At 36.5% G+C, this 24356-nt stretch overlaps 3 protein-coding genes across 7 annotated transcripts; 2 read left to right on the forward strand and 1 right to left on the reverse strand.

The window, feature by feature from the left end:
• Nucleotides 1–94: 94 nt before the first annotated feature.
• On the forward strand, nucleotides 95–10711 carry EMB2423 (telomere length regulation TEL2 family protein). 3 transcript variants are annotated; one of them, XM_059585132.2, is made up of 13 exons: nucleotides 95–395; nucleotides 838–866; nucleotides 980–1082; nucleotides 1696–1867; nucleotides 3641–3814; nucleotides 4066–4226; nucleotides 5636–5912; nucleotides 6955–7169; nucleotides 7397–7495; nucleotides 7590–8116; nucleotides 8417–9186; nucleotides 9498–9696; nucleotides 10373–10711. In XM_059585132.2, the coding sequence occupies exons 1-13, from the start codon at nucleotides 227–229 to the stop codon at nucleotides 10538–10540; spliced, it is 3063 nt and encodes a 1020-aa protein (XP_059441115.2). In that variant the 5' UTR covers nucleotides 95–226; the 3' UTR covers nucleotides 10541–10711. The 3 variants fall into 3 exon arrangements, with proteins under 3 accessions (XP_059441115.2, XP_059441116.2, XP_059441117.2); XM_059585133.2 differs by having other exon boundaries at nucleotides 7409–7495; XM_059585134.2 differs by lacking the exons at nucleotides 95–395; nucleotides 838–866 and having other exon boundaries at nucleotides 993–1082; nucleotides 1679–1867.
• Nucleotides 10712–10889: 178 nt separating this feature from the next.
• LOC132174870 (Cysteine proteinases superfamily protein) lies at nucleotides 10890–14929 on the reverse strand. 3 transcript variants are annotated; one of them, XM_088514684.1, is made up of 7 exons: nucleotides 14655–14929; nucleotides 12387–12585; nucleotides 12130–12219; nucleotides 11800–11931; nucleotides 11648–11729; nucleotides 11433–11543; nucleotides 10890–11341 (listed from the first exon to the last, which is right to left on the reverse strand). In XM_088514684.1, the coding sequence occupies exons 1-7, from the start codon at nucleotides 14719–14721 to the stop codon at nucleotides 11213–11215; spliced, it is 810 nt and encodes a 269-aa protein (XP_088370810.1). In that variant the 5' UTR covers nucleotides 14722–14929; the 3' UTR covers nucleotides 10890–11212. The 3 variants fall into 3 exon arrangements, with proteins under 3 accessions (XP_088370810.1, XP_088370809.1, XP_059442580.2); XM_088514683.1 differs by having other exon boundaries at nucleotides 11824–11931; nucleotides 12130–12297; XM_059586597.2 differs by having other exon boundaries at nucleotides 12130–12297.
• Nucleotides 14930–18080: 3151 nt separating this feature from the next.
• LOC132174922 (26S proteasome regulatory subunit Rpn7) lies at nucleotides 18081–23751 on the forward strand. The gene is made up of 8 exons (XM_059586675.2): nucleotides 18081–18322; nucleotides 18416–18530; nucleotides 21700–21790; nucleotides 21886–22031; nucleotides 22175–22394; nucleotides 22501–22609; nucleotides 22874–23042; nucleotides 23371–23751. The coding sequence occupies exons 1-8, from the start codon at nucleotides 18187–18189 to the stop codon at nucleotides 23543–23545; spliced, it is 1161 nt and encodes a 386-aa protein (XP_059442658.1). The 5' UTR covers nucleotides 18081–18186; the 3' UTR covers nucleotides 23546–23751.
• Nucleotides 23752–24356: the final 605 nt, after the last annotated feature.

Below are 24356 nucleotides of genomic sequence, written 5' to 3' on the forward strand. Positions count from 1 at the left end.
CTGAAAGTAGCGTCCTAACAGTAATAGATTACTTGCATAAAGCCTTAATAGAGTCGCTGTTATTCTCACAACTCTAAACGCATCGTTTGTTGCAAGACACCATTTTCGATTCTGAAAACGACAACGTCGTCGTTCACCGTCTAGCTCGGAGTCTTCTCGGCGCCAATTACCGAAACATTACTTCAGCAAGCGTGCACTGCGCAGCGAAAGAGAACCCGAATCGGTCATGGAGGACGCTTCGAAGAGAAAGAGAGAACTTGAAGCCGCAGTGCTCGACAAGGTCGGGGAGGTAATCTCAGCCATAAAGAATGCCAAGCGCGTCGACCAAGTCATTTGCGCGCTACACTCCCTCGCGGTCCTTCTCTTCCCTCTCGACTATCCCTCTCTTCTCGCAGGTCAGTCCCGAGCTCTCAGCTCTCCGCTTTCGGCTTCCTCATATTGCTCGTTTGTTTGGTTGCTCGGAAAATTTTGGAAAAGAAAGAAACTAACCCAAATTTTTGATTTCTCGTTGCTTTTACCGAGTCCGGAAAACTGGATAAGGAAACGTGTTTTGCATTTCGTTGGAAACAGAACCGAGTAAAATGTTTTTATTCTGTTTGTTTAAGTGGAAAATGGAATCAGGAGCTGAGATATGTTAAGATTGGTGGATGGATAAGCAATATTATTGAGAATTAACCGTGAACCAGAACAACGCGAAAAAAAAAAAAAAAAGCCTATCCTTTTCATGAGCAAGCTAGTGAATGGTCGATGATTTAATGTTTACTTTGATTTTGTATCATTTTGCTTTTTGTTTAATTCTTGCAAAATTGACTAATTATGTATGTGCTGGAATTGCAGGTAGTATTGATCAGCGGCATAGAGACCAGGTCTGTGCAATTTGTTACATGGAACTTTCAAAAAGTTGTGGATTGTGATCATGTTCTTGAAAGTTCCAATTTTTCAGTTCTTTTTTTTGCACTTTTTTCCTGGAAGTGTACAGGTCCTTAGTGCCACCGTCCCTTTAGAAGAAGAGAGGAAGGAGTGGTGGCAGGCATTCTACCGAGGTGCAGCGTATCCAACATTAGCTCGGGTTCTATTACATGGTAATGTGATTGCTTCATATTTATATTGTCTTGTGCTTATATCATGATCAGGAAGTAATTGGATGGTGTGTTTGTCTATCTATGGTTTTACAAGCTCATCTGTTTGCACATATACTAGTTGCAGAAATTAAAGCCTATGAAATTAGGATTAAAGGAATCCATGTCAATTTGGCTGCAAAACAGATATATGGGAACAAATGGAAGATTTAGCCTTAAAAAAAATTGCGATATGGCAAAGCATTGGCCAAGAAGAAAAGAATAACTGGAAATATTTTTGGGAAATCAGCTTATCTGATTTTTGAGTTTTCAGGCTTCTGATTCTAGCCATAAGTTTTAGAACTTTTAGACAAGTTGGCAAAGAAGTTACTTATAGATTCATAAATTGCAAAGAGTGTCTTCCTTAGACAAGGTCATGAGTTAGATGGTTTCTTTAACCTAAATATTCTAATTGATGGTCGATTTCCTAGAATTTAAAAGTATTAAGTATGTGACTTCTCCACTCATGCTTGAGAAGGATTTAGCATTTGTTTTTTCTATTCCAGTCCTGTATTTTCCTTGTCTTTTGACAGTCTTTATGTCCACTATTTCTTATACAGATTGCTGTTGCATGCAGATCTTGCTTCTAATTGGCTAGCTTGTTTCCCCCGTTCAGCACGTATGCATGTCTATGATGTTTTCTTTGTTAATGGGCTTGTCACTGAGGTTGTTCAGACCTTGGTTCCTTGTCTACAACAGAATGCAAGTGATGGTCTTGATGTTAACTATGTCCACTCTAACACTGAAAGGTATGAGGTCAACACTTGCGTATATGCACAGCTGTTAAAGCTGTGGTCTGTTTTCCCCTTTCTAATTCCATTGTTTTTCAGACACCTTTGTGTAGCTGAAGTTGTACATAATTGATTAGAAAATGGATCAATATAGATGACTATTTTCTTCCCAGACTTTTAGTGATGGTCGCAAAGCAATATGAAGGTGGTAGAAGAATCCTCGGTTTATGTTGGTCCTCAGCATTTATTGTTGCGATGGTCCATGAGTAGAACATTGATATTGATTTTTATAATCTACACTTTGAAGTTGTATATCATGCAGTTTTAGCTGTGCATTTACTGTTGTTGGAGGTTTCAATCCACTTGCAAATAGAAAATGATGGTCGTCTTAAGAACTTGATATAGGCAGGGGCGGAACTAGGATTTGAGGTATGGGGGGACGGAATTTTTTTTTTTTTTTTTTGGGTTGGAGAAATGGACGGACTCGTATAAATACAAAAGCATATAGATACACATAATCTCTTTATATGTATGTTTGTATAAAATAAAAGTATAAAAGTGTTACATCTAATCTCATGGCATCACAAATACATAATAATATAAAAAACTAGCAAAATAGCGTAGAATAAAAAATAAATTTTTTTTTAAAAAAAAAAATTAGCAAAATAAATTAAACACGATTTATAGGGTCTAAGAAAAAAAGTACCTTTGAGCGTTAACTATTTTTCGTAACAATCCCCACAAGCCCCAAATAACAAGAAGAGAAATGCTAAAAGTTGAGTCAAACAATGGTGCAATCATAAATGATTAAACCATTTAATTTGTGATGTCAAAACAAATATTATAAACCTAAATGATGTCAAAATAACTATTCAAAAAACTGATTGTTGGGTTTTTTTTTTTTTTTTTTGATTGTTGGTTAGAAGCTACTCAAAGATCCCAAATCATTTAACTTTTTTCATTCACATATTCAATCAAAGTCCTAAATCCAATTGAGTTTTTAATTAGAAGCGAACTAGAATATAGAGGGAAACTAAATGAATTGGGTATTTTAGGTTTTTTATATTGAAGGAGGGTGCAAGGTTTTTTTTTAAAAAAAAAGAAATGAAGGGAAAACAAATATTATTTTTTTGGGGGGAGCAAAACTATAAAAAATAATTAAAATGGACACATATATTATTTTGGGGGAGCAAAACTAAGAGAAAAAATTAAAAGGAGATACAAATATTATTTTGGGGGGACAAAATATCATTTTGGAGGGACAAATTTATAAAATGGGTAGATTTTTAAGGCAATTAAGAAAATTTTGAAAGATTTTGGGGGGACATTCGTCCCCCCAACACTAGCTGTAGGTCCGCCCCTGGATATAGGTTTAGTGTGTTGATTGAGCTCCATTGTGTGAATTTTGTAGGACCTATGACTACCAGTTTTTTATCTGGTGCAAGCACCTTTTTTTATGTTATGCATATATTTCTCTATGTTTTGAACTTCTAAAATATATATATATATATATATATATATATATATATATATATATATATATATATATATATATCATATTTCTCTATGTTTTGAGGATATGTTCTTGGTTCATTGGATAAATGCCCTGATATAATAGTTGCTGTGGTACATTTGAATTCCATGTATGCATTGTAAAAGTCCAATAGTTGCACCAGATGAAAGAATTGTCTAATGACTGCTTTGTATGTTCAGTTGGTCTTGTGTCCTAACATGCAAGACATCATAACAAACTAATAGATTACCTGTTTACATTTTGTATGATTATGACAGATTAATTGCACTCTGCTTGCTGGAAAATGATGGGGTACTCCAAATAGCTAGAGAATTTTGCCACTCAGAAGATTCTATAGAACGGTTTAAACCAGCTGTATCCAGGATGGCACAGTTAGTTGCATCTATTCCTGATAAAGCACGATTGAGAGCCCCAATTTCACTTTCATCACAGTATCCTTATTTCTCTTTTGCTATATATCACTGGGGTTCATGTATAAGTAATATACATGCATGAATGCATTTGTGCTTTCCCAGTTTACATTAAAATTATTCATGTTCCAGAGTGTTTATTATTCACTTTTTAGTTTGCACTAGTCTGATTTTGGAAAAGATTAGCTATTTAATATCCCTACTTAATTTGCATCAAACTTTTGTCCCGTTGCCATTTTGTTAATTGTTTATACTTAACAAGAATATTGCAGTTTGTTCTTCAAGCAGATTACCATTCAACTTCTTTTGCTAGCAGAAGAAAGGGATGCCAATGTATTAGATAAAGAACCATTTTTCAATAAAAGTGAAATGGGTGCTGCCTTGCTATTTGTTGGGGAAACATTTTCTCGTATTTGTCGACGTGGATCTGCAGGTAACTGATATTTTAAGTGCTAAAATTTTGATATATTTGTGTGCGCGCTGCTTCTCAAAAAGTTATTTTGCCCTGATGAAGCAACTGTTTTCTTGAACAAAAATAGTTGGGGGGGGGGGGGGGGGGGGGGGGCTTAAAACTCCTTTTTTTTTTTTGAATTTCAATTCAATGTGGACCTTCTTGTTTCACAGTGATTCTGGTGTGTCCCCTGTAGTTGCGGGGGGACACTAGGACACTATCTTAAGAGAGAGAGAGAGAGAGATGGCATCTTGCCGGGTGTACAAATAACTACTCAACCATTTGTAAATTGTGCTGAAGATTCTCTAATTGCTTTATTTAAATCTTTGAGTGCTTAAGAAAAAATAATATGTACCAACTCCTTAAGGGAAAGGTTTAGTGTTGGTGAACCTTTACCTGTATGACACACGTAGTATGATATCATGTGTTGTGATTTATGTGAGACAATGAAAATGTTTTTACATACAAGAGAGAGAGAGAGAGATGGCATCTTGCCGGGTGTACAAATAACTATTCAACCATTTGTAAATTGTGCTGAAGATTCTCTAATTGCTTTATTTAAATCTTTGAGTGCTTAAGAAAAAATAATATGTACCAACTCCTTAAGGGAAAGGTTGAGAGTTGGTGTGAACCTTTACCTGTATGACACATGTAGTATGATATCATGTGTTGTGATTTATGTGAGACAATGAAAATGTTTTTACATACGAGTGACATTTTAAATTTTTCTGTTTTCTGACATATTGTATTTCGTGTAATGATTGGGTCCTAATAACAAATGGTAACAAGTAATGGAATAGTATTCCGTTTTATAATGATTGGGCCCTAATAACAAATGGTAACAAGTAATGGAATAGTATTCCGTTTTATAATCATGGGCTAAACAGTTTCACTAATTTTATTTTCCAAAAACTATAAGTTTTGTTAACATTTAGACCTACTTAATCTGATTCTTACCTGATAATGGAATCTCAATTTTGCGTGAGTGTAACTGATTGAAACACATGGACAAGTGGTTACTGGAAGAAATTTGGGTGTTGGTGTTCCTAAGGACAATCTATAGCATTTAGGCCTGTCCATATGCACTTGCTTATTTTAATGGAAGAAACTCTCCAAAAAGGTTTAAGTAATACATGCTGAGAAAGACCTGAACCCTATTAACTCTTTTGGTAGTCTGTCGTAGGTTGGTCCTAGGTAGTAATTGCGTCTCAGTCTCGCTGGCTGCTCCTACTAGCTAACTTGAGGGGCTGTCCTACGTTAAAATCATTGCTGTTTTTGGTATTTTGTTTTGGCTTTTGGATCTAAGATTCTCCAATAATTGTTTCTTCCATCCTGCCAAGCCAGATGGATTAAAATTGCAACTAAAGTGTTTGAACTTTCTTTTACTACAGATGTGCTTTTAAGTGAAATAACCCCACGGGTTCTCGGGCATGTTCGGAGCTTCTTATCATCAAATGTTGATTCAGTTGTTGCCGATGTATTCGATTCAGATACTGGTTCCCAGTTTTGGTTGAAGATGATTGAAGCAATCAAAGATCCCTATGCTGTGGAAAGAATGTCTGAGCTGCTTCTGCATCGTTTAGCAGCTGAACATGCAAGTGATGTTGAAGCTTACTGGACTCTTTGGCTATTGTTTCATCGAACTTTTAAACATCAGACATCAGTGAGGTTAGTGAGCACGCTTCCTAGTTAATTTCTTTAGTCAAGTAGAGCTGGTACTGCCAGTGCTTCTCTCTCTCTCTCTCTCTCTCTCTCTCTCTCTCTGTGTTGCATAGAGAATATTGTGAATTTGAAGAGTGAAAATCGATTTTTCATATTGGCACGTGCAATAATTTCATTGCGGTATGAAGAACTTGCATTTATCATTACTAGTTCTGATACGCTGAAATACAGGCCAGAGATAATTAGATACGACCCTAAAAAAGTTTCCTCCTTGTTTTTATTTTTGCCATGTGAAAGAATGTTTTGTAAATCAAGAGTGTTGTTTTAAAATTCTCAAAGTATTGATTTCAATATTAAGAAAAAGCTCTATCTTCTTCTCCAAATTTTGGTCCTTTGACAACATGGCTTGGTTTCAATCTTATTATTCATAGACATCAATATGATTTTGCCTTGTGATATGGATGCAGGTTTTTTATTTCAATAATTGAACCAGGACGTTGGGTCATGTTAACTCTCAAAAATTTGGCAACAGCTACATGGACATATGTATATGATTTTTAGGTTTCATTGCATTCAACGCACATGCAAATGTACAGCTTTTGTTTAGGTTCTCAATGACACAACCATTAAATGCGAGTTAATAACTGAAGTAACTTGTATATTTTGTTCCACAACAGTAAAGACATAAAATTGTTGTGCACATTTTGAAGTTAATAAAGGTGGGCTTATTTAAGTGGTCAAATGGTGTCGGACATAGGTGGACGCTAGTATACTCATATGTATATAATAATAACATAATACTATTATATTAATACATATGTATACACGACTAAAATATGTTAGGGTATATATACTAACTATACTTTATATAGTTATACACATGCACCAACATATATGTTAATGGATGCTAATATGTTAATATTTATGTTGTAATGCAAATACATATGTGTGTGACTGTGTGAGTATATATATGTTAGTTGCAGAATAATATATATAGTAATTTATGTAATTTTTTTTAGTGTTAATATTCATATTTCTTCTTTCTCAGGTCCATGTTTGTTGACAAATTTTTACTCTGGAAAACATTTCCTATTTGTTGCCTGCGATGGATCCTTCAATTTACTGTTCTTGAATGCCCACCAGATGCTAATTTGCTCACAAAAGGTCCTAATAACCGTGGTCTTTTAGACACCGTGCAGCATCTACTAGCAGTCTGGTCTAAAAGCGAGTTTGTGCAATCAGCCTCAATGGAGCAGCAAACTTGTATCCTTTGTCACTCCTTTACCCTTCTCACTCAAAAGTTCACTTTTCTTTCAGTAAAATTTCTGTAACAGAACAAGTTGTAGAAGCTTCAACATTAATCAGAAAGAACTGGATATCGTATGTTAATTTAGTTTTATTCTTCTGTGTCGAGCCTGTTGCATTACAGAAATCTTCATTCTTTTATTACACATTCTCTTCAAATTCGGGTTCCCCTTAATTTATTTTAGATGTATCTGCAGCTGTGGGCCTTTCCCTGGAGAAAGTGTCTAAAGAGGAATTGGATGAGACTAGAGATGTGATGTCCTTGCTTCTTCAAGGAGTTAGCTGTATAGATGCTTGTTCCTCATTCTATTGGTAGTGTATCCTGCAATGTAACTGGCTAGTATTCCTCTTTTATTTCTTTTTTTTTATTGCTGGCAGGTAGGTTGGAGAGCCCTCATCATTTGGTTCGGAAAATGGCTAGCAGTGTTGCTTTTGTGTTCTCAAAAGTAATTGACCCAAAAAATCCACTATACCTTGATGATAGCTGCAGTGGTGACATTATTGACTGGGAGTTTGGGTTGACTACCCCTGAAAAAGGGAATCTGGATACTTCAAATTGCAAAGAAAAAGATGTTCACGAAAGTAAAACATTAAGCTTGGAGCTGGAAAGAAACTCCAATTATGCGGCCAATAATGGGATAAGCAACAATGTGAAGAGAAAAAACAAGAAATTATCTGAATTTAAGTTTATTGATCCAGATGAGATCATTGATCCAGCAACACTAAACATTGAACCAGTGTCTGACAAAGAAGATGATGATAATGCAAGTGTGAATTCTGATTCCTCGAGTGACTCATCTTTACAGCCATATGACTTATCAGATGATGACACAGATTTGAAAAGAAAGATTTGCCAGTTGGTTGATGTAGTTGGGGCACTACGGAAATCTGATGATGCTGATGGGGTAAGTCATAAGTTCATCAGTAATTTTTTTCTCAAAAGATTCTTCTGAGAGCAAACTTTATCAATTGTGGCATCTGATGCATCCACATTTCGTTGCATTTTGTGAGATCTCTTCTGGTAAAATTTCACACAAGCTAATAATGCCTCATCCGTTCTGTAAGAGATGTCAGTAGAGTTACTTTACTAAGTGGTTGCAATTACCTAGTGTTGTAGGTTTTGGTGATGTTTCAACCTATTACTTGAAAAGTTGGTGAAGGAATATGTCTTCTAAATTGATTGTTGCTCCTTTTTTATATTGCAGGTGGAGAGGGCTCTTGATGTTGCTGAAAAGCTTGTGCGAGCATCACCTGATGAACTTAGGCAAGTAGCTAGTGATCTTGCTAGAACTCTCGTACAGGTTCGTTGCTCTGATTTAGCTGTTGAAGGTGAGGAAGAATCAGCCGAAGACAAGAGGCAGAGAGCGTTGGTTGCCTTGCTTGTCACATGTCCATTCGAGTCTTTGGATACTCTAAACAAACTACTATATTCACCAAATGTAGATATCAGCCAGCGCATTATGATACTTGATGTCATGACAAATGCAGCTCAGGAGCTTGCTGATGCTAAAATTATGAAATCTAAACATCAGAAAGGGCCCCTCATATCAAGCATTTCGGAAAGTCAACCATGGTTCTTGCCTAGTAGCACAGGGCCTTCTGGAGCTGGTTCCTGGAAAGAGATCTCAGAAACAGGAACTTTACTGAACTGGTCAAGTCGTTATGAGAGGGAACTTCCCCCAAAACCCAGTCAGATCAGGAGAGGGAAGACACGTCGATGGAGCCTAAGATCATCAAATATGCTAGAAAACCAGATGGAATGGTCCCATAACAAGTTTCCCATGTATGCAGCAGCCTTTATGCTACCCGCCATGCAGGGCTTTGATAAGAAAAGGCATGGTGTTGACTTGCTTGGCAGGGATTTTATTGTCCTGGGGAAACTCATCCATATGCTTGGTGTTTGTATGAAATGCGCAGCCATGCACCCAGAAGCATCTGCGTTGGCTCCCCCTCTTCTAGATTTGTTAAGATCCAGGTAATGAACTAAAAAATCAGTTCTTTAATATGTTGATAAGATGTGAGACCCTAGAGATAGACCTCATAGGAGACGGTATGTATATAATGGCAGGCTAGAAATGTCTATTTGACCCGGCGCTCAAACATACAAGTATGTGTGTTTAAAGAAGTGACAATTGGGTGGTTGAATGGTGGCTTACTGTGATTATTTCATGGATATATGTATACCTTTTTCTTTTCTTTTTTTTTTGGTGCATCTCATTTTGCCTGTTTAACTATTCTGGAAAGCATTTGTTTATGTCCCTGAACTCAAGGTGTCAACTTGTGCAGGGAGATATCCCATCACAAGGAAGCGTATGTCAGACGAGCTGCTCTCTTTGCTGCCTCATGCATATTGGTGGCACTTCATCCTTCTTATGTAGTATCTTCCTTGATGGAGGGAAATCTTGAAGTTTCTATAGGGCTTGAATGGGTTCGTACATGGGCCCTTCGTGTAGCTGAGTCAGACACAGATAGAGACTGCTATACGGTAAGAATTTGTGCCTGCATTTTTCATCTTCACCTTCTCTTTCTGCATGGATATATCTGCCTTTTTGTTAAACTTGTAGATGTTTCTGGAGCTATTTAATTAGTAAAATAATAAGGAATATGCTAAAATGAATATTGTGAAAATGAACTTGCAAAATCGTTTCTTCACTATTAACTTCATTGGAGAGCTCTAAAAGGTGGTGGTGGTGCAATGTCTAGAAGATTCATAGACTACTATTATTACTTTTTTTTAAAATGCACTCCCTTGCCTGCTATTTAAAACGCAGATTTTTCTACATTTTTAAATGCACTTTTTTAAAAAATACACTCCCAAACTATACATTTTCTGCGATCTAGTTTAAAATTGCACTTTTCTTATGCAAATTGTAGTGCCTAACACACTCATTGATTTCATCACAAGAAATGCTACGGTTCTTTATGGTGTTCCCCTGATCTTATATAGATATTATTTTCTAAACAAAAAAATATGAGGGACCAGTGGGGTAGGTATTTTTCTGCTTTTTTTGAAAACAATATCCATGTATGATAAAAAAAACGCCAAAAGAAACCATAGCATTCCTCTTTCATCACTCCCCTTCTCTGATTTTATTGATTTCATCAACAATGAAATTGCTTGAAAATTTACCCACATGACCGATTTTGTATCTCTATCTTAGATGGCTGTGACATGTCTCCAACTCCATTCTGAGATGGCACTCCAAGCTGCCCGAACGCTAGAATCAACAGAAACTACTTTCAAGGCGAAGGGCGTTGGTCTTCCTTCCGATCTGTCCAAGGGGACAATTAAAATCCCCCACTCAATCATAGAATACAAATTTTGTTGATCAGACAATGTAAGCTCTTGTGTACACAAATTTTAGGCTCTTTTAACATTTTCTCTCTTGGGGCATGCAATAGGCCTTGCTGCAGATGCATAATCGTCGTGAAGAGCAGTTGGTGTTGAACTGAGAATGTATTATTGAACGAGTCTGAAATGAAATTTTCTTGAAGCTCTAGATTATCTTGACTTGAACATATTGTATTTCATCAGTCTAGTCTTTCAAATTGTTCTAGAAGTTATTAACATCTTTTTTCTAACTCTGCAATGAGGGCATCCTAATATAGTAATATGTACTATTTCGTGTAGATCGAAACACTTAAAATAGAGTGAATTCATTCACATTAGATTTTACATATCCAATAATAAATATATTTTTATGAGGTGAATGTGTTGTCATGTCATTTAAAATTTTTAAATAACGTGATCTTACATAGATGCAATCAGATAAAATCTTGACCCGAAAGGATCCTATTCATAACCTACATGTATACCTCATTGACATGGCACAGGAAGTAAATCCGTGGACACACAAGCCAATTTCCTCATGCACCACTAAAACTAAACCTATCATGCTATCTACAAAGGGCTAGCAAAACCTCAACTCATCAAGCCATCTGCAATCGAATTTAGGGACAACAGAAAGTCATTTCATCTAACAAAGCTTAGCTTGTAAACATCACGTTTTCTTTTTCAAGATCCCAAGTCTCCCAGAAGTTCTCCAAGCCTTTAGGGGTAAACCATTCAAGGTGCCAAGTTTCTCGCAGAAGCTCTCCAAGCCTTTAGGGGTAAACCAATTTTCGTTCATCTGCAGCATATTACAGAAAGGTATTTATTCCATCACTAAATATATGTTCAGGTGCTTCATACAATAAACATGACAGCCAGCATAAACTTACAAAATAAGGATAATCCTCAACCCTAAAATCCTCCGGAGCGCCTTCCACGAACAATTTACTAAAGTAAAGAACAAATCTGCCGCATTCCTCATTATTTGTCTGTTGAGGAACCTGAACAAAAAAAAAAAAAATCCACTTTTTCCCAGGATGCAAATACAAGTGAAAATACAATAGCACTAAAGTGGAAATGAATCAAGAGCATATATTGTGGTCACCTTAGGCACCAGGAGAGGAATTCGATGGATAAAGTCCTCATTCTCAGGCCTGCCCTCTGCTTTATAAATGTCCAACACAAACCTGAAAGAGACCAAAAAATCAATAAACTACCACACTGAAACAAGGAGGCAGAGTTTGTTTAGATGCGTACTTTCTTATATCTGGTTCAACCCGCCTTGGATTTCCCATTTGGAGCGAATCCAGCAATAACATGCATGGTGTTCTGGTTTTTGATTGCAAGCTCTCACCAAAGTGGCAGAAGATCAAGAGGCTCCAGTGATGCCTAAAGAAATGGTATTTCAAACAATAAAATCCAATCCAATCTATATGCCAAAGAAACAAGACAACAAAATAAAGTCCCATGCATTTGCAATAAAATCCAATCCAATCTATACGCCAAAGAAACAAGACAACAAAATAAAATCTCATGCATTTGCAATAAAAATAATGCTTAGCGGCCAAGTTAATGGAAAGAACTTACCAGCAAATAATAGGAACCAAAACATATTTCTTTGAAAAAATGTGCTTCTTCTTAATCCATGTTAGCACCTTGGCTTTATAGGGTTGTCTCCTATACAAGTAAAACCATAAGCAGTCAAGGTACGTAAAGGAGGTCCTCTTATCTTCAGAAAAGCTTCCCCATAATTTCCTACACATGTCAAACAATTTTATTCAGAAAACAGGGAAAAACATTGAGACCATCGTTCCCACACCATATTAATTGAGATTATGACTCACTCAAAGTGACATCCAAAAGCTCCACTATCTAGCTTCTTTTGCTTAGAAATAGCATACTTAATGTTAGCTCTCCTCTTTGATCGCTGACCGCGAGGAAAAAAGGGAGTTAAAGTCCTTGTTAATGCAAAGCTCCTCCTTAGATCTTCAGCTTCTTGTTCACCCGTCCTTTTGCAAGCAGACAAGGACACTACAACATTCTCTGAAATTTGATTACCCAAAAACTGTCAGAGCAATAAAGCTCCTCCATCAGAACTTCATTATTCATCACACCATACAAATCCTCAACAAGTATGACCAAAATGCAAAAGCATCAGCTAAAATCCATGGAGACTAAATACACATCTTCTGTTACAATTAAAGCATCCACTAATGATAAAAAAATAAAAAAATAAAAAAATAAACAAAAAAAGACCAAAACCCAGTATCTACGGGTAGACAAAGGCCTCAATGCATGGCTCATCACAAAGAACAACATTTGAAAAGTTCACAATAACAAAAGCTAAGAAGAATTCTGAATCAGTAGAAACAAAGAGGTTTTAGAAAAATTACATTCAAAACTTTGTTCAGTTGGGATTTTTTTTTTTTTCCTTATGCACACCAGAGACTCAGAAAACACACTCCTGTAACGTAAAGTTACAATATCAAACAAAATAAACATGAGTTAATGACAAGGCATGCCACTTTCTTATGCTGTAATTCATACATTGAGCAAGCACACTAACTCTTAACACTAAGCTGAAAGCATTTCTCCAAATCAATGTAATTGCACAAACGATACATTAACAAACTACTTTCTCTTCAATTCCACCTAAAAGAATTATTGATCACACATATTCAAACTACATGTAGTTGAAGTCCATACATTATTACAGTCCACAATCTTCGCCACCTTATTCTGTAGCAAAATGATCATCATCCTTAATCAAACTCTCTATCCTTTTAACCATAAAAACACATCGGACTTTGATCGTCCCATGGAAAGTGGCTGACTCTACCTTCCTTAACATAGCATCTGAAAGGTACATATCCCCACAGCCCATAACAGATATCAAGTACAGTTCAAGCCATTGTCGCATTTGATGGTATCAGATCAGTTTTTGCACTTCACAAGAGTTACAAAAGCAAATTCCAAATCAAACCATGCCAAAGGCTGCCATTTTATGCAATTTTCCCTTTGGAAAAATACAAATTATAATGAAACAAATAGTACCCAGATCACAAAGTGGCTGTTAATTTCCATCAAGTTATGGTATGCTATTTTGCATCGCTTTGGCCTTTCTTGGGTTATGCCAAGTAGTGTGGCGGATGTGTTTGCTTGTTGGTGGACGGGAGGTAGTTCTTGGAGAGTTGGAGTGCTATTGTGTGGAAAATGGTTCCTCTTTGCCTTTTGTGGTGCCTATGGAGGGAAAGAAATGTGAGATGCTTTGAGGGTCTTGAGAAGACTTTGGAGGAGCTCAAGTCCTTTTTCTTCTTTACTCTTTTCACTCGGACAGCTGCTTATTTAGCTCCTTTAGTGATTAGTTTTTCCGATTTCCTTGTTCTCTTTTCTTCTTCTAGTTGAGTGTTCTCTTGTATATTTCCTGTGTACAAGGGTTGTGCCCTTTTGCGCTTTTTGGTATATACAATATTACTTATAAAAAAATAAAAAAATTCCATCAACACCAAAACTCACTGATATCTTTAGTGTCAGTTTGGTTTAATACTTTCAAAATCTGCAGTTTGAAAAAATAGCAATTTCAAAAAGCAACTAATGAAAATGGAATTAACCATTCGATCTTTAAAATCATGCGTTTTTAGAAAACGCACCCGTTTGAAAACATGAATTTTTTTCACCTTTTCAAACCGTCATTTTTTTCAAATTAACTCCCAAACAGACAATTTCAGCGATTTTGTTTACAAAAGCACATTTGGCCTGCAAAATCGCGGGGGCCAATGTCACTCTTAATTTGCAAGCAAACTCAACTAAAACAGCTCAAAACCCCAATTCATTGAAAAGAAAAATGCAAACCAAGTCACTGGACCACCATCAGACTGGAATGTTTGAGCAATAATACAAACATTTCGCAAATGCGGCAATTCTCCTCCACCATTAAAAAAATTAACATTAAAAGTTAATACTTTGTTCGGTTAATTACAAATAAAAAATGTTTTCTTTTTTGAACTTTCTAACGTCTTCTCAGAAACCAAACAATTACCTAAGAACATATGGATATAATATAATAAGAACAAAAAAGCAAAGTGATCGAACGGCGGAGTATGATTATTTACCAGAGGCGGACGTATCGCCGTCGATTGAGATAATCTCCGGGACGAGCTTTCTCTTTCCCTTCCTCATCGATAGTTCGAGGCTTAGTGAGAGAGTTTCGCCGTAGAAGTGATTCGGTGCAAGTTTGACCGTGAGGATCTCTTTCCCTTCCTCATCGATAGTTCGAGGCTTAGTGAGAGAGTTTCGCCGTAGAAGTGACTCGGTGCAAGTTTGACTGTGTGGAAGAATCTGGACCGTCGAATCTGGCTTTGAAAACCTAATTGCAAGGCCGGTTTTATAAAATAAAATGACAAGCCTTCAACTTAAAAACCTTCAATAAACTTTCGGTTGCAATTAAACTTTAATTTGAATTAATTAAATTACCATTAAACTTTCAACTATCATCTAATTCTAATTGACCATTTTATTTATCTTCTATTAAAAATAATGTGGTTATTCAAATCATTCTTAGTTCAAAACTTAATAATAATCAATTACAAGTCCAATAGTAATTTTAATAGTTACATCATTCTTAGTAAAACACAAATAAGCCTATTAAATCATTTAAATCTCTCATTCAAATTTAGTTGACAATACTTATAAAGACCAAAATATCTCTAATTTTTTTTTTTTCTTTTAATTTTTTAATCATGCCAGACCCACGCTGGGTCCCGGCTGGGTCAGCAGATCCACGGCCGGGTCTGGCCGGAATCCAGTCACGGCCAAACCCAATGCTAAGCCTCAGTCGGGACCCAACGTGGGTCTACTGCTACCGAAATACCCATAAACCAGACCCTTTTCCGGTCTTGCTAGAAGGATGATGAGGAGCTAATCTCCCTCTTCTCGAAAGAACAGCAAAACGAACTCTATGGAAACATCAAGACGGATCCGTATTTAGCTGGGGCTAGCAGGGAGGCGGTGGAGTGGATGCTGAAGGTTAATGCCCATTACTCTTTCTCTGCTCTCACGGCGGTTCTCGTTGTTAACTACCTCGCTAGGTTCCTTTTCGGCTTCTGAGATGAGCAAGGGAAGCCATGGATGACCCAGCTAGCTGCTGTGGCTTGTCTCTCTCTCGCTGCCAAGGTCGAAGAGACCCACGCTAGCCAAACCCAAGGCCAGCGTGGGTCTGGCCTGACCCACGGGTCACAAGTCCTGAACCCTTGTTTTTTTTTTTTTTTTTTAAAAAAAATTTGGAATTAAGGGTACGTTTGAAATTTTATAAAAAAATCATGAGTATAAACGTCAATGTCTCACTTTTAACATTTAAAATTTGAAGTGAGGGTTTAAATTGACTGCAATTAAAAGTTCAAAGATTTAAATTAAGGAGATTTTAAAGTTTGGGTGGCTTGTCAAGTCGCAAAGTAATTCAAGTGTTTAAAGTAAAATTACTCAAAATTTAAAAAAAAAAAAAAAAATTTAAAAAAAATTATATGAAAAACTTCACAAAACCTCCTTAAACTTTCCCTTATTTTGACACTAGTATCAAAAGTTTAAAAACTCTCAATTAATAATATCAAACTTTCATTTATTTTAATTACCCAATTCTTTTCGAATTTTTCGTTAAATTTTGTCAAAATTCACAACCTACCCCATTTTTTTTTTTTTTAAAAAAAAAAAAAACATCTGAATCTTTACAATTTTATTTATTTATTTATTAATAAAAATAAATATTTTAAAAATTTTGACCAAATTTAAATGAAAATTTTAACGAAATTAGATAATTAAAATAAATTAAAAATTGGATATCCTTAATTTCGAACTTCAAAGATACTTTAAAAAGGCATGAAAGTTGAATGAAGTTCTCAAAAAATAAATCATAAATGCAGAGCTGTACTCTTTTACGACTTCTTTTAGTTACATCATCATTTTATCCTCTTTTATTTTCAAAATTAATGTGGGGTGATTTTTCAAGCATATGAATATTTTGGGTAAACTTCAGTAAGTTTTCTTGAACTTTTAATCGATTTGACAAGCACTTCTTGAATTATCAAAACTCTCACTTAGGCCTTTTAAAATTTGGTTTACTCTCACTTTGGACCATTATGTTAGTTTTTAACGTTAAAGTCAAACAGTTTGGCTTTTTTATACTCATTTTATTCTAAACCAAAATTACGTTGTTTTGGACTCCAAAACTACATCACCACCCAACCCAAAACGACATTATTTTGAGCATAACATTTAAAACAAAAAAAAACAAAAAACAAAAAAAAACAAAATCAGGGTGGCTCCAGCCACCCCCTAGCCAGTCTGGGGGTGGTCCGGCCACCCCCACCAAAAGGCCAAAAAAAAAAAAAAAAAGAGGTGGGGGGGGGGGGGATCGGGTGCTTTGGGGTGGCCGGACTATTCCGTTGGCCATGGGGGTGGTTGAACCACCCCCAGATCGGCCATGGGGTGGCTGGAGCCACCTCGATTTCGGTTTTTTTTTTTTTTAATATTTTGCTTTTTTAAAAAAAAAAATAATAATAATACATAAAACAACGTCGTTTTGGGCTGAGTAGGTGTTGTAGTTTTATGGCACAAAACGATGTAGTTTTAGGGTGAGGGCAAAATTGGCATAAAAAGTTAAACTATTTGACTTTAACGTTAAAAACTAACAGAAAAGGTCCAAAGTGAGAGCAAACCAAAGTTCAGGGGGCCTAAGTGAGAGTTTTGAAAATTCAGGGAGTGTTTGATAAATCAGCTGAAACTTTTGGGGGCTTAGTGAAGTTTCCCCTAATATTTTTCATCTCCTTTATTCAAAATAATACTTTAATCAATCCAAATTTACATATACAAACATTTGTTTGATAAAATTTTCCTTTATTAAATTAATATATATATATCTTTAGAGTGTCTTTAGAGTAGACATATATTTTAAAAATGCATGTGATCTCTAATCAATCCAAATTTACATATACAAAAATTTGTTTGTTAAAATTTTCTTTCAAATTAAGTTGAAATAATTTTCTTTAATTTAAATTTATAAAATTGACATATGTCTTTTGAGTATACATATATTTTCAAAATACGTGTGATTTGAAATTTTATTTACATGTTTGTAAAGAATCATATATTATAAAAATGAGTAATGATAGGGATCATCTTTTTATTCTCCTAAAGCTGATGTAGCTTTTAAAATTATTATTAAATTTTAGATGAATCATACTTGAATTTTGATATAATGGTGATTTTGAAAGCCACATCAACTTTAGGAGAATAAAAAGATGGTCCATAGCATTACTCTATAAAATACATGTCAATCTAATAAATTAAATTATGAACATTTTTGTGAAAAACTTTTTTCAAATCTATTAATACAAGGAAATGTATTAATATTTCAAAAGGAAACGTAAGAATATGAAAAAAAAAAAAAAAAAAAAAAAAAAAAAAAAGGAAACACGTAGCAAATTACGACTGAGAAGCATGCGATCACACCTCTTTCCCCATAAAACACACAACGCGACTTTCGTTTCTCTTTTTCACAGTGCGGTCAGTGTCTCCTTGCTCAAGCAAAGCACAGAGCGCAAACTCGGATAGCCTTCCCAACTCAGTGAGTCCGAACAGAGTCGACCCGCCATGGAAGGCCAGGAAGGAACTCAGGAGCTCCACCTCGTGCTCGCCCACAAGCTCTTCCTTCTGAGGCACCCCGACGTGCAGGACATCGAGAAGGTCCGCCTCAAAGAGGAGGTCTTCGCTGTCGTCAAAGCTGACGGTGAGTCTCCGATTCCTACCGAGTTTTTCCGAGTTAGGCCTCCGACTCCGTCTCACAAAACGGTCTTTTTTGTTGTTTTTGTGTGTGGTGCAGATATGGCTGCGTTATATGAAGCCCTAATCGCCGATTCCGTGTTGGAGAGAGATCAGGGCGTTCTGGACGCGATGCGCGAGAAGAACGACGGCGAGATTAAGAAGCTCGACGAAAAGTGAGCTTGTGTTTGATTTTATTTAATTTGTTTATTTTAGATGTTTGAACTTCACGTAATGCCTGTTTGGTTGCTGAGAGAATGAGGGGAAACGAAATTAATTTTTTTATGTTTTTGGTCTTAATGTTTAGAATTAGACTTGATGTAGGGAAACTGTTATATTAGGGGTAGTGCCGTGATGGTTTTTTGGTGCTTTTGGATCCGAATCGTTTTTAAAATTTGAGATTTAGATCCCTATTGGCTCTTAATGTCACGCATTTTCTTTGCAACCAAACGCATTTCTTTGGTTCACCTATGGATCGACAGAGGGGGCTTAAGGGTTCCGTGATTAATTGGTGAATTTATTGTCATACTAGGGTTTTTCTTTTGACCAGTATGTTGTCGCAACAAGGCAATATGAAAATTGTGGTATGCAAGATTCCACACAATCCAAAACTTACAATCCTAAAAGTCCCTCTCTTTTCTCTTCAAATTTCCTGCATTTTCTCAGCAGTCAAGTGGAGAAAAACCCTAAATTTCTCACAAAACCCAATAAAAACTCATACACAAACTTTCTCAAAAAACTTTTTCTTTAGTCTGGCGTGCTTCGGGCACTAACATGCAGAGTCTTTCCGGGAGATTCTTGGGAACCTTTGTGTTTCTTCATTGGATTTTGAACGGAGACTGGCCGGAGTGCAGATTCGGAATAGTTTCTGTCATTTCCTACTAGTTCTGTTTCAGAGATTGTTTGAATCTCTATAGTTTTGACGAGCTTTTGGGGCTCTCATTGGAAGCCGATTATAATTGGTTGGATTGTTGTGATTTTTTTCTTCTTCCTTATTCTTACTGTGTGTGATCTATGGGGTAAAAAAAGGTGGAGGTGGAGGTGGAGGTGGAGGTAGAGGATGTGGTCTTGGTAAGGGCGGAAGTAGTGGTGGAGGAAATGGATCTGGTGAGAAATGGTGCTGGGAATAATGAGAGTTGTTCTATGGAGGAAGGTCAAATTTATGATTTTGACAAGAGGAATCTTTCTGATCAGAATGTTAGTAGTGACATTAAAGTTAGTCGTGATTCTATTGTGGAGGAATATGGCAATTTTAGGGTGAATTGTGGCTCCAAACAAGCTATTTGGGGTAGTTCTTGCAAATTATCTGAAGATGACTCCATGGATGCAGCTCTGATAGCTCAGAATGGTGCTGGGGTTTCTTTGGGGAAGGCATGCGAAGTTCACGCATTGAGGGAGGTGGGCGAAGATTTCCTCTGAAACCTCTCCTGTGGTTGAGCAGGTTAACCAATATTTGTGACATGTACCTTCACTTAATCAGAAGGAAGGTTTCACTAGTAAAGATGGTTATGGGCCAAACTTTTTTGGGCCTTCTTTTAACAAGGAAGCAAACATAGCCCAGAAGACTGAATTGAGGTCTTTCTTCAGTGAAGATCAAAGTGAAGTTGGTGAACTTGCTTATACGAAACCAGAGAGGATAAATGGCAAAGTTGTGGTGAGACCTCTCATTGAAGTTGTTGAAGAAGATATTCTCGAGTGGGCTACGAGTCTTGTGGGGCAGGTATTGGATAAACCTTTACCTTTTCTGTCGATAAAGAATACAATTGAAAATTTATGGAGATAGTTTGGTCCTGTTCAAGTTCATTCTATGGAAAAAAGGGTGGTTTCCGTTCATCCTGATTGCAGAATTCATGATGCAATTCATGATGCCAAAACTTGGTTTGTGGCAAATAAACCATTGGTTTTAAGGAAGTGGAAACTTGGAATGCTAATACTCAATTTATCATCATCCAAGGTCCCTATATGGATAAATATTTGGCATCTTCCTTTTGAATTTTAGAACTTGGTTTGTTTGGGACATGTAGCTAGTGGGGTTGGAAGGTTATTCTATGTTGATTCTTTTACTGAGAACCATCAAAGATTGAGTTTTGCTAGAACTCTAGTGGAAGTGGACACTAATATTGATTTTCCAAAAAATATAGAAGTGGATAAGGGTAATGGTAGATCTTGTTTAGTGGGAATTGAATATCCATGGATTCATTCTAAATGTGATCAGTGTAAGGTATATGGGCATTTAAATACTGCTTGCCTCAATAGTTTGGAAGTGATTAAGTCCCCAAGTATTATAGCCAAGTATGGAGTTAGGTGTCTAGCTAGGAAATGCGCTAGCCACATCTGCATTATCATTGCTAGTCAAGTTGCAATTGGAGCTCTCTAAAATAACTTTATAAAGCCTAATCTCACATAGTAAAGAACTAATGTGAGATTTAATACCTAAGAACACCTTTATACTCTACCCGCACAATGTGAGCTATTCGTCTTCCCAATATGGGACTGAGGCGTTACAATTCCCCCTTAAATCCCCGACATTCTCGTTAGGGTCTTGTCATGTAGTGCTCCAATAGCACATGGCGTTATTAGGTTATGAGAACCTTTGTTACGACCCAAAGAAAGTACTAATCGCATTTGCGCTATCACTCCAAAAGGACTAGTCAAGTTGCAATTTAAGCTCTCTAAAATCACTTATAAAGCTCAGTTTTACATAGGAAGAAACCAATGTGAGACTTAGCATTTATTAGATCCTTTATAATTCATCCACCCTATGTGGGCTATTCATCTTCTCAATGTGGAACTGGGGTGTTAGACAAATTCTAAGCATTTGGATGAGCAGAAATTAGAGCTAGGTTTGGAAGTGATTAAGTCCCTAGGTATGTGGAGAGTAACAAAAGTGCAAATAGAAATAAAGCAAGTAGTTGGAGCTGAGGGGATATATCCTGAGAGGTTTTTCCCCTACTTGTGCTTTGAAATGAAGATTTTCATTTGGGATGCAAGGGGTTTGAATGACCCCAAAAAACAAAAAGAGGTAAAGGGAATGACTAATAGGTTGAAGGCTGATATGTTTTGTCATGTGGAAACTCGAGTTAAAGAAGTGAATGTTGGGTCTGTTATAAACAGAATGGTTCCTGGTTGGTAGTATTTGTGTAATTACTCACGTCTTTGGGTGTGTTGGAAGACAAATACTGTTTCTACTCGATTAATTAAGTCTTCAAGTCAAACTATTTCTTTGTATAGTTTGACGGTACTGTGAGTACTTATTGGGATTTAAAGTGTTTATTGAGGTCTAGTTAATCAATTCATTTTTCATTTTTTCACTTAAGCAGTTCTATCTGGTTGGACTTCGTTCAGGATAGCTGATGCTGAAGAGAACTTGGGTGAAAGTGAAGTTCGAGAAGCTCATTTGGCAAAATCCTTGTTTTTCATTCGAATTGGTGACAAGGTACATAAGTATCATAACTTATTACTCTTGAAAGTGTTGTCTTCTTACAGTGGTATTTAATTTTCACACTTGACTTATTCCCCCATGAAACCCAGGAGAAAGCATTGGAACAACTAAAGGTTACAGAAAGCAAAACAGTTGCAGTTGGCCAAAAGATGGACTTGGTGTTCTACACGCTGCAGCTTGCTTTTTTCTACATGGATTTTGATCTAATTTCCAAAAGCATTGATAAAGCAAAGAAGTAAGTAATGATATGAAATTTGTCAACAATATTCTGTGGTTCTCTTCTTGAAAGTTGGGCACATGTACTTATCAAAAAAAAAAAAAAAAAGAAAGTTGGGCACATGAGTGATTTAATTATAACTGTTTGCGTAATGGTGTTAGCTTGTTTGAAGAGGGAGGAGATTGGGAAAGGAAGAATCGTTTGAAGGTGTATGAAGGCTTGTACTGCATGTCCACTCGAAACTTCAAGAAGGCAGCGGATCTATTTTTGGATTCTATTTCAACCTTCACAACTTATGAACTTTTTCCTTATGACACTTTCATTTTCTACACTGTCCTTACAAGCATTATATCCTTGGATAGAGTTTCCCTGAAGCAAAAGGTATTTTAGGTTTTCTCAATGCATGTAACCTATTTCAATTTTTTTTTTCCTATTTTCCTGACCCAGTTCTGTGCTAGTAATTTTACAATCATTTGATCCTTGGTAGGTAGTGGATGCTCCGGAGATCTTGACAGTGATAGGAAAAATTCCTCATCTTTCAGAGTTTTTGAACTCTTTATATGATTGTCAATATAAATCATTTTTCTTGGCGTTTGGTAAGTGGAGGTCTAATATGAGCCTTAATCTTTTATATAACAATTGAATATGTTAAGAAATATAAGTTCTTTTGGTTTGTCTGCATGGTCTGCTTTCTTGTGATATTCTGGGCTCTTTGGCATTTTCCCGTCTTTAATCATTTGGGCTTTATAAAAATTATGTGATATGGGATAAGAGCTACTCCTATCTGCACCTGTCTATTTATTCATAACTTGTGTGATTCTTTATATCTCAAACTTGATGTTTCTAATTTTTCTTTTCAGCTGGCCTGACTGAGCAAATAAAATTGGATCGCTATTTGCATCCACACTTCCGGTATTATATGAGGGAGGTCAGAACTGTGGTTTATTCCCAGTTTTTGGAATCCTACAAGAGTGTCACAATTGAAGCAATGGCTAAGGCATTCGGAGTTACAGTGGAGTTTATTGATGTGTAAGTGTTTAAATTCTTTGATGCTGTTAAGAGTCCTAATTCAAAGGAGTTTCTGATAGGTGAAGCCTAGTGGTCAAGGGTGGGCTTGAGATGAGCTGTAGACTTAGACATCCTGGGTTCGATTCTGCACCCTCTAGATTACCTGATACACGGTTCCGATGGGTGGAGTCGTGTATTCGGAATTTACTTGCTAGGGGTGGGTACGAAGGGGCCTTGCCTTAGTGAGGTTTCACGTCATAAAAAAAGAAAAAAGAAAAAGGAGTTTATGATTTTCTTTTGAGACTGGTGTATTTAATTGAGTTTCTAATCCATCCTTTTTCTATTATAGGGAGCTCTCGCGTTTTATTGCGGCTGGGAAGCTTCATTGTAAGATTGATAAAGTTGCAGGTGTTCTTGAGACAAATCGCCCTGATGCAAAGAATGCTCTTTACCAAGCAACTATCAAGCAAGGGGACTTCCTATTAAACCGGATCCAGAAGCTGTCTCGTGTGATTGATCTGTGAAGTACATTGGACTTCCATGCAATTTGGAATGGCGCAAGAATTTGCATATTTCAGAGGAATACAGAGCACAAGGAAATCTTGATGGATGCCTTTTATTTGATAAATCTGATATTAACTTTAGCATAGTCCATCTGTTTTCCGAATTTATCCAGGCATTGAACGTACTGATTTCAGATGTCAATTCAGTTCTCTGTTTGTTTTGCTGATTCCTTTTTGATATTTTTTTTTTGTCTGTGGCCCTCGAGACAAATTAAAATTGTCCACGGAAAATTTTATGATGAATGTGGTGCGACTGTAGACTTATTTTGTCCAAGCTAATTGGGTTAGATTTTTGAAGCTTCATGATCTATTTCCTTTCTTGGAGCTGCTTTCAGTCTCTTGTCCTGAAGCAACGGGTGCACCTTCCGCCAGCCGGTAGGGCGGGCTGCCATGCATGAAAGCTCCATGTTGTTCAGAGCTTTTGATTGGATTCATCATCACTTTGTGATTGATCTGCACAACTTGACGCCAATCAAGTATTTTATATGAATATTTTTTTTTCATTTCACTCGGACTAAAAAAAGATCCTATTCCTTAGAGCTTATCTGATTACTGAGCCCTGATATAGTGCGGCTTAGATTCCACGCCATTGTAAGATGGATGGATGGGTCTTCAACAATATTGTTGCCTTGCCACTCCATTATAATCTTGTTTACTTAGAAATCTATCATTTCATCAATCACTTGCATTGAACGATAATATTTGTAAATCTGTCTCAATTGTAGGTCCAGGACCAGCCCTACTAACACTATGAAGATTCTCATAATTCAAT

This window comes from Corylus avellana, chromosome 3, assembly GCF_965113065.1.
Source record: "Corylus avellana chromosome 3, dhCorAvel1.hap1.2, whole genome shotgun sequence".
Lineage (NCBI taxonomy): Eukaryota > Viridiplantae > Streptophyta > Magnoliopsida > Fagales > Betulaceae > Corylus > Corylus avellana.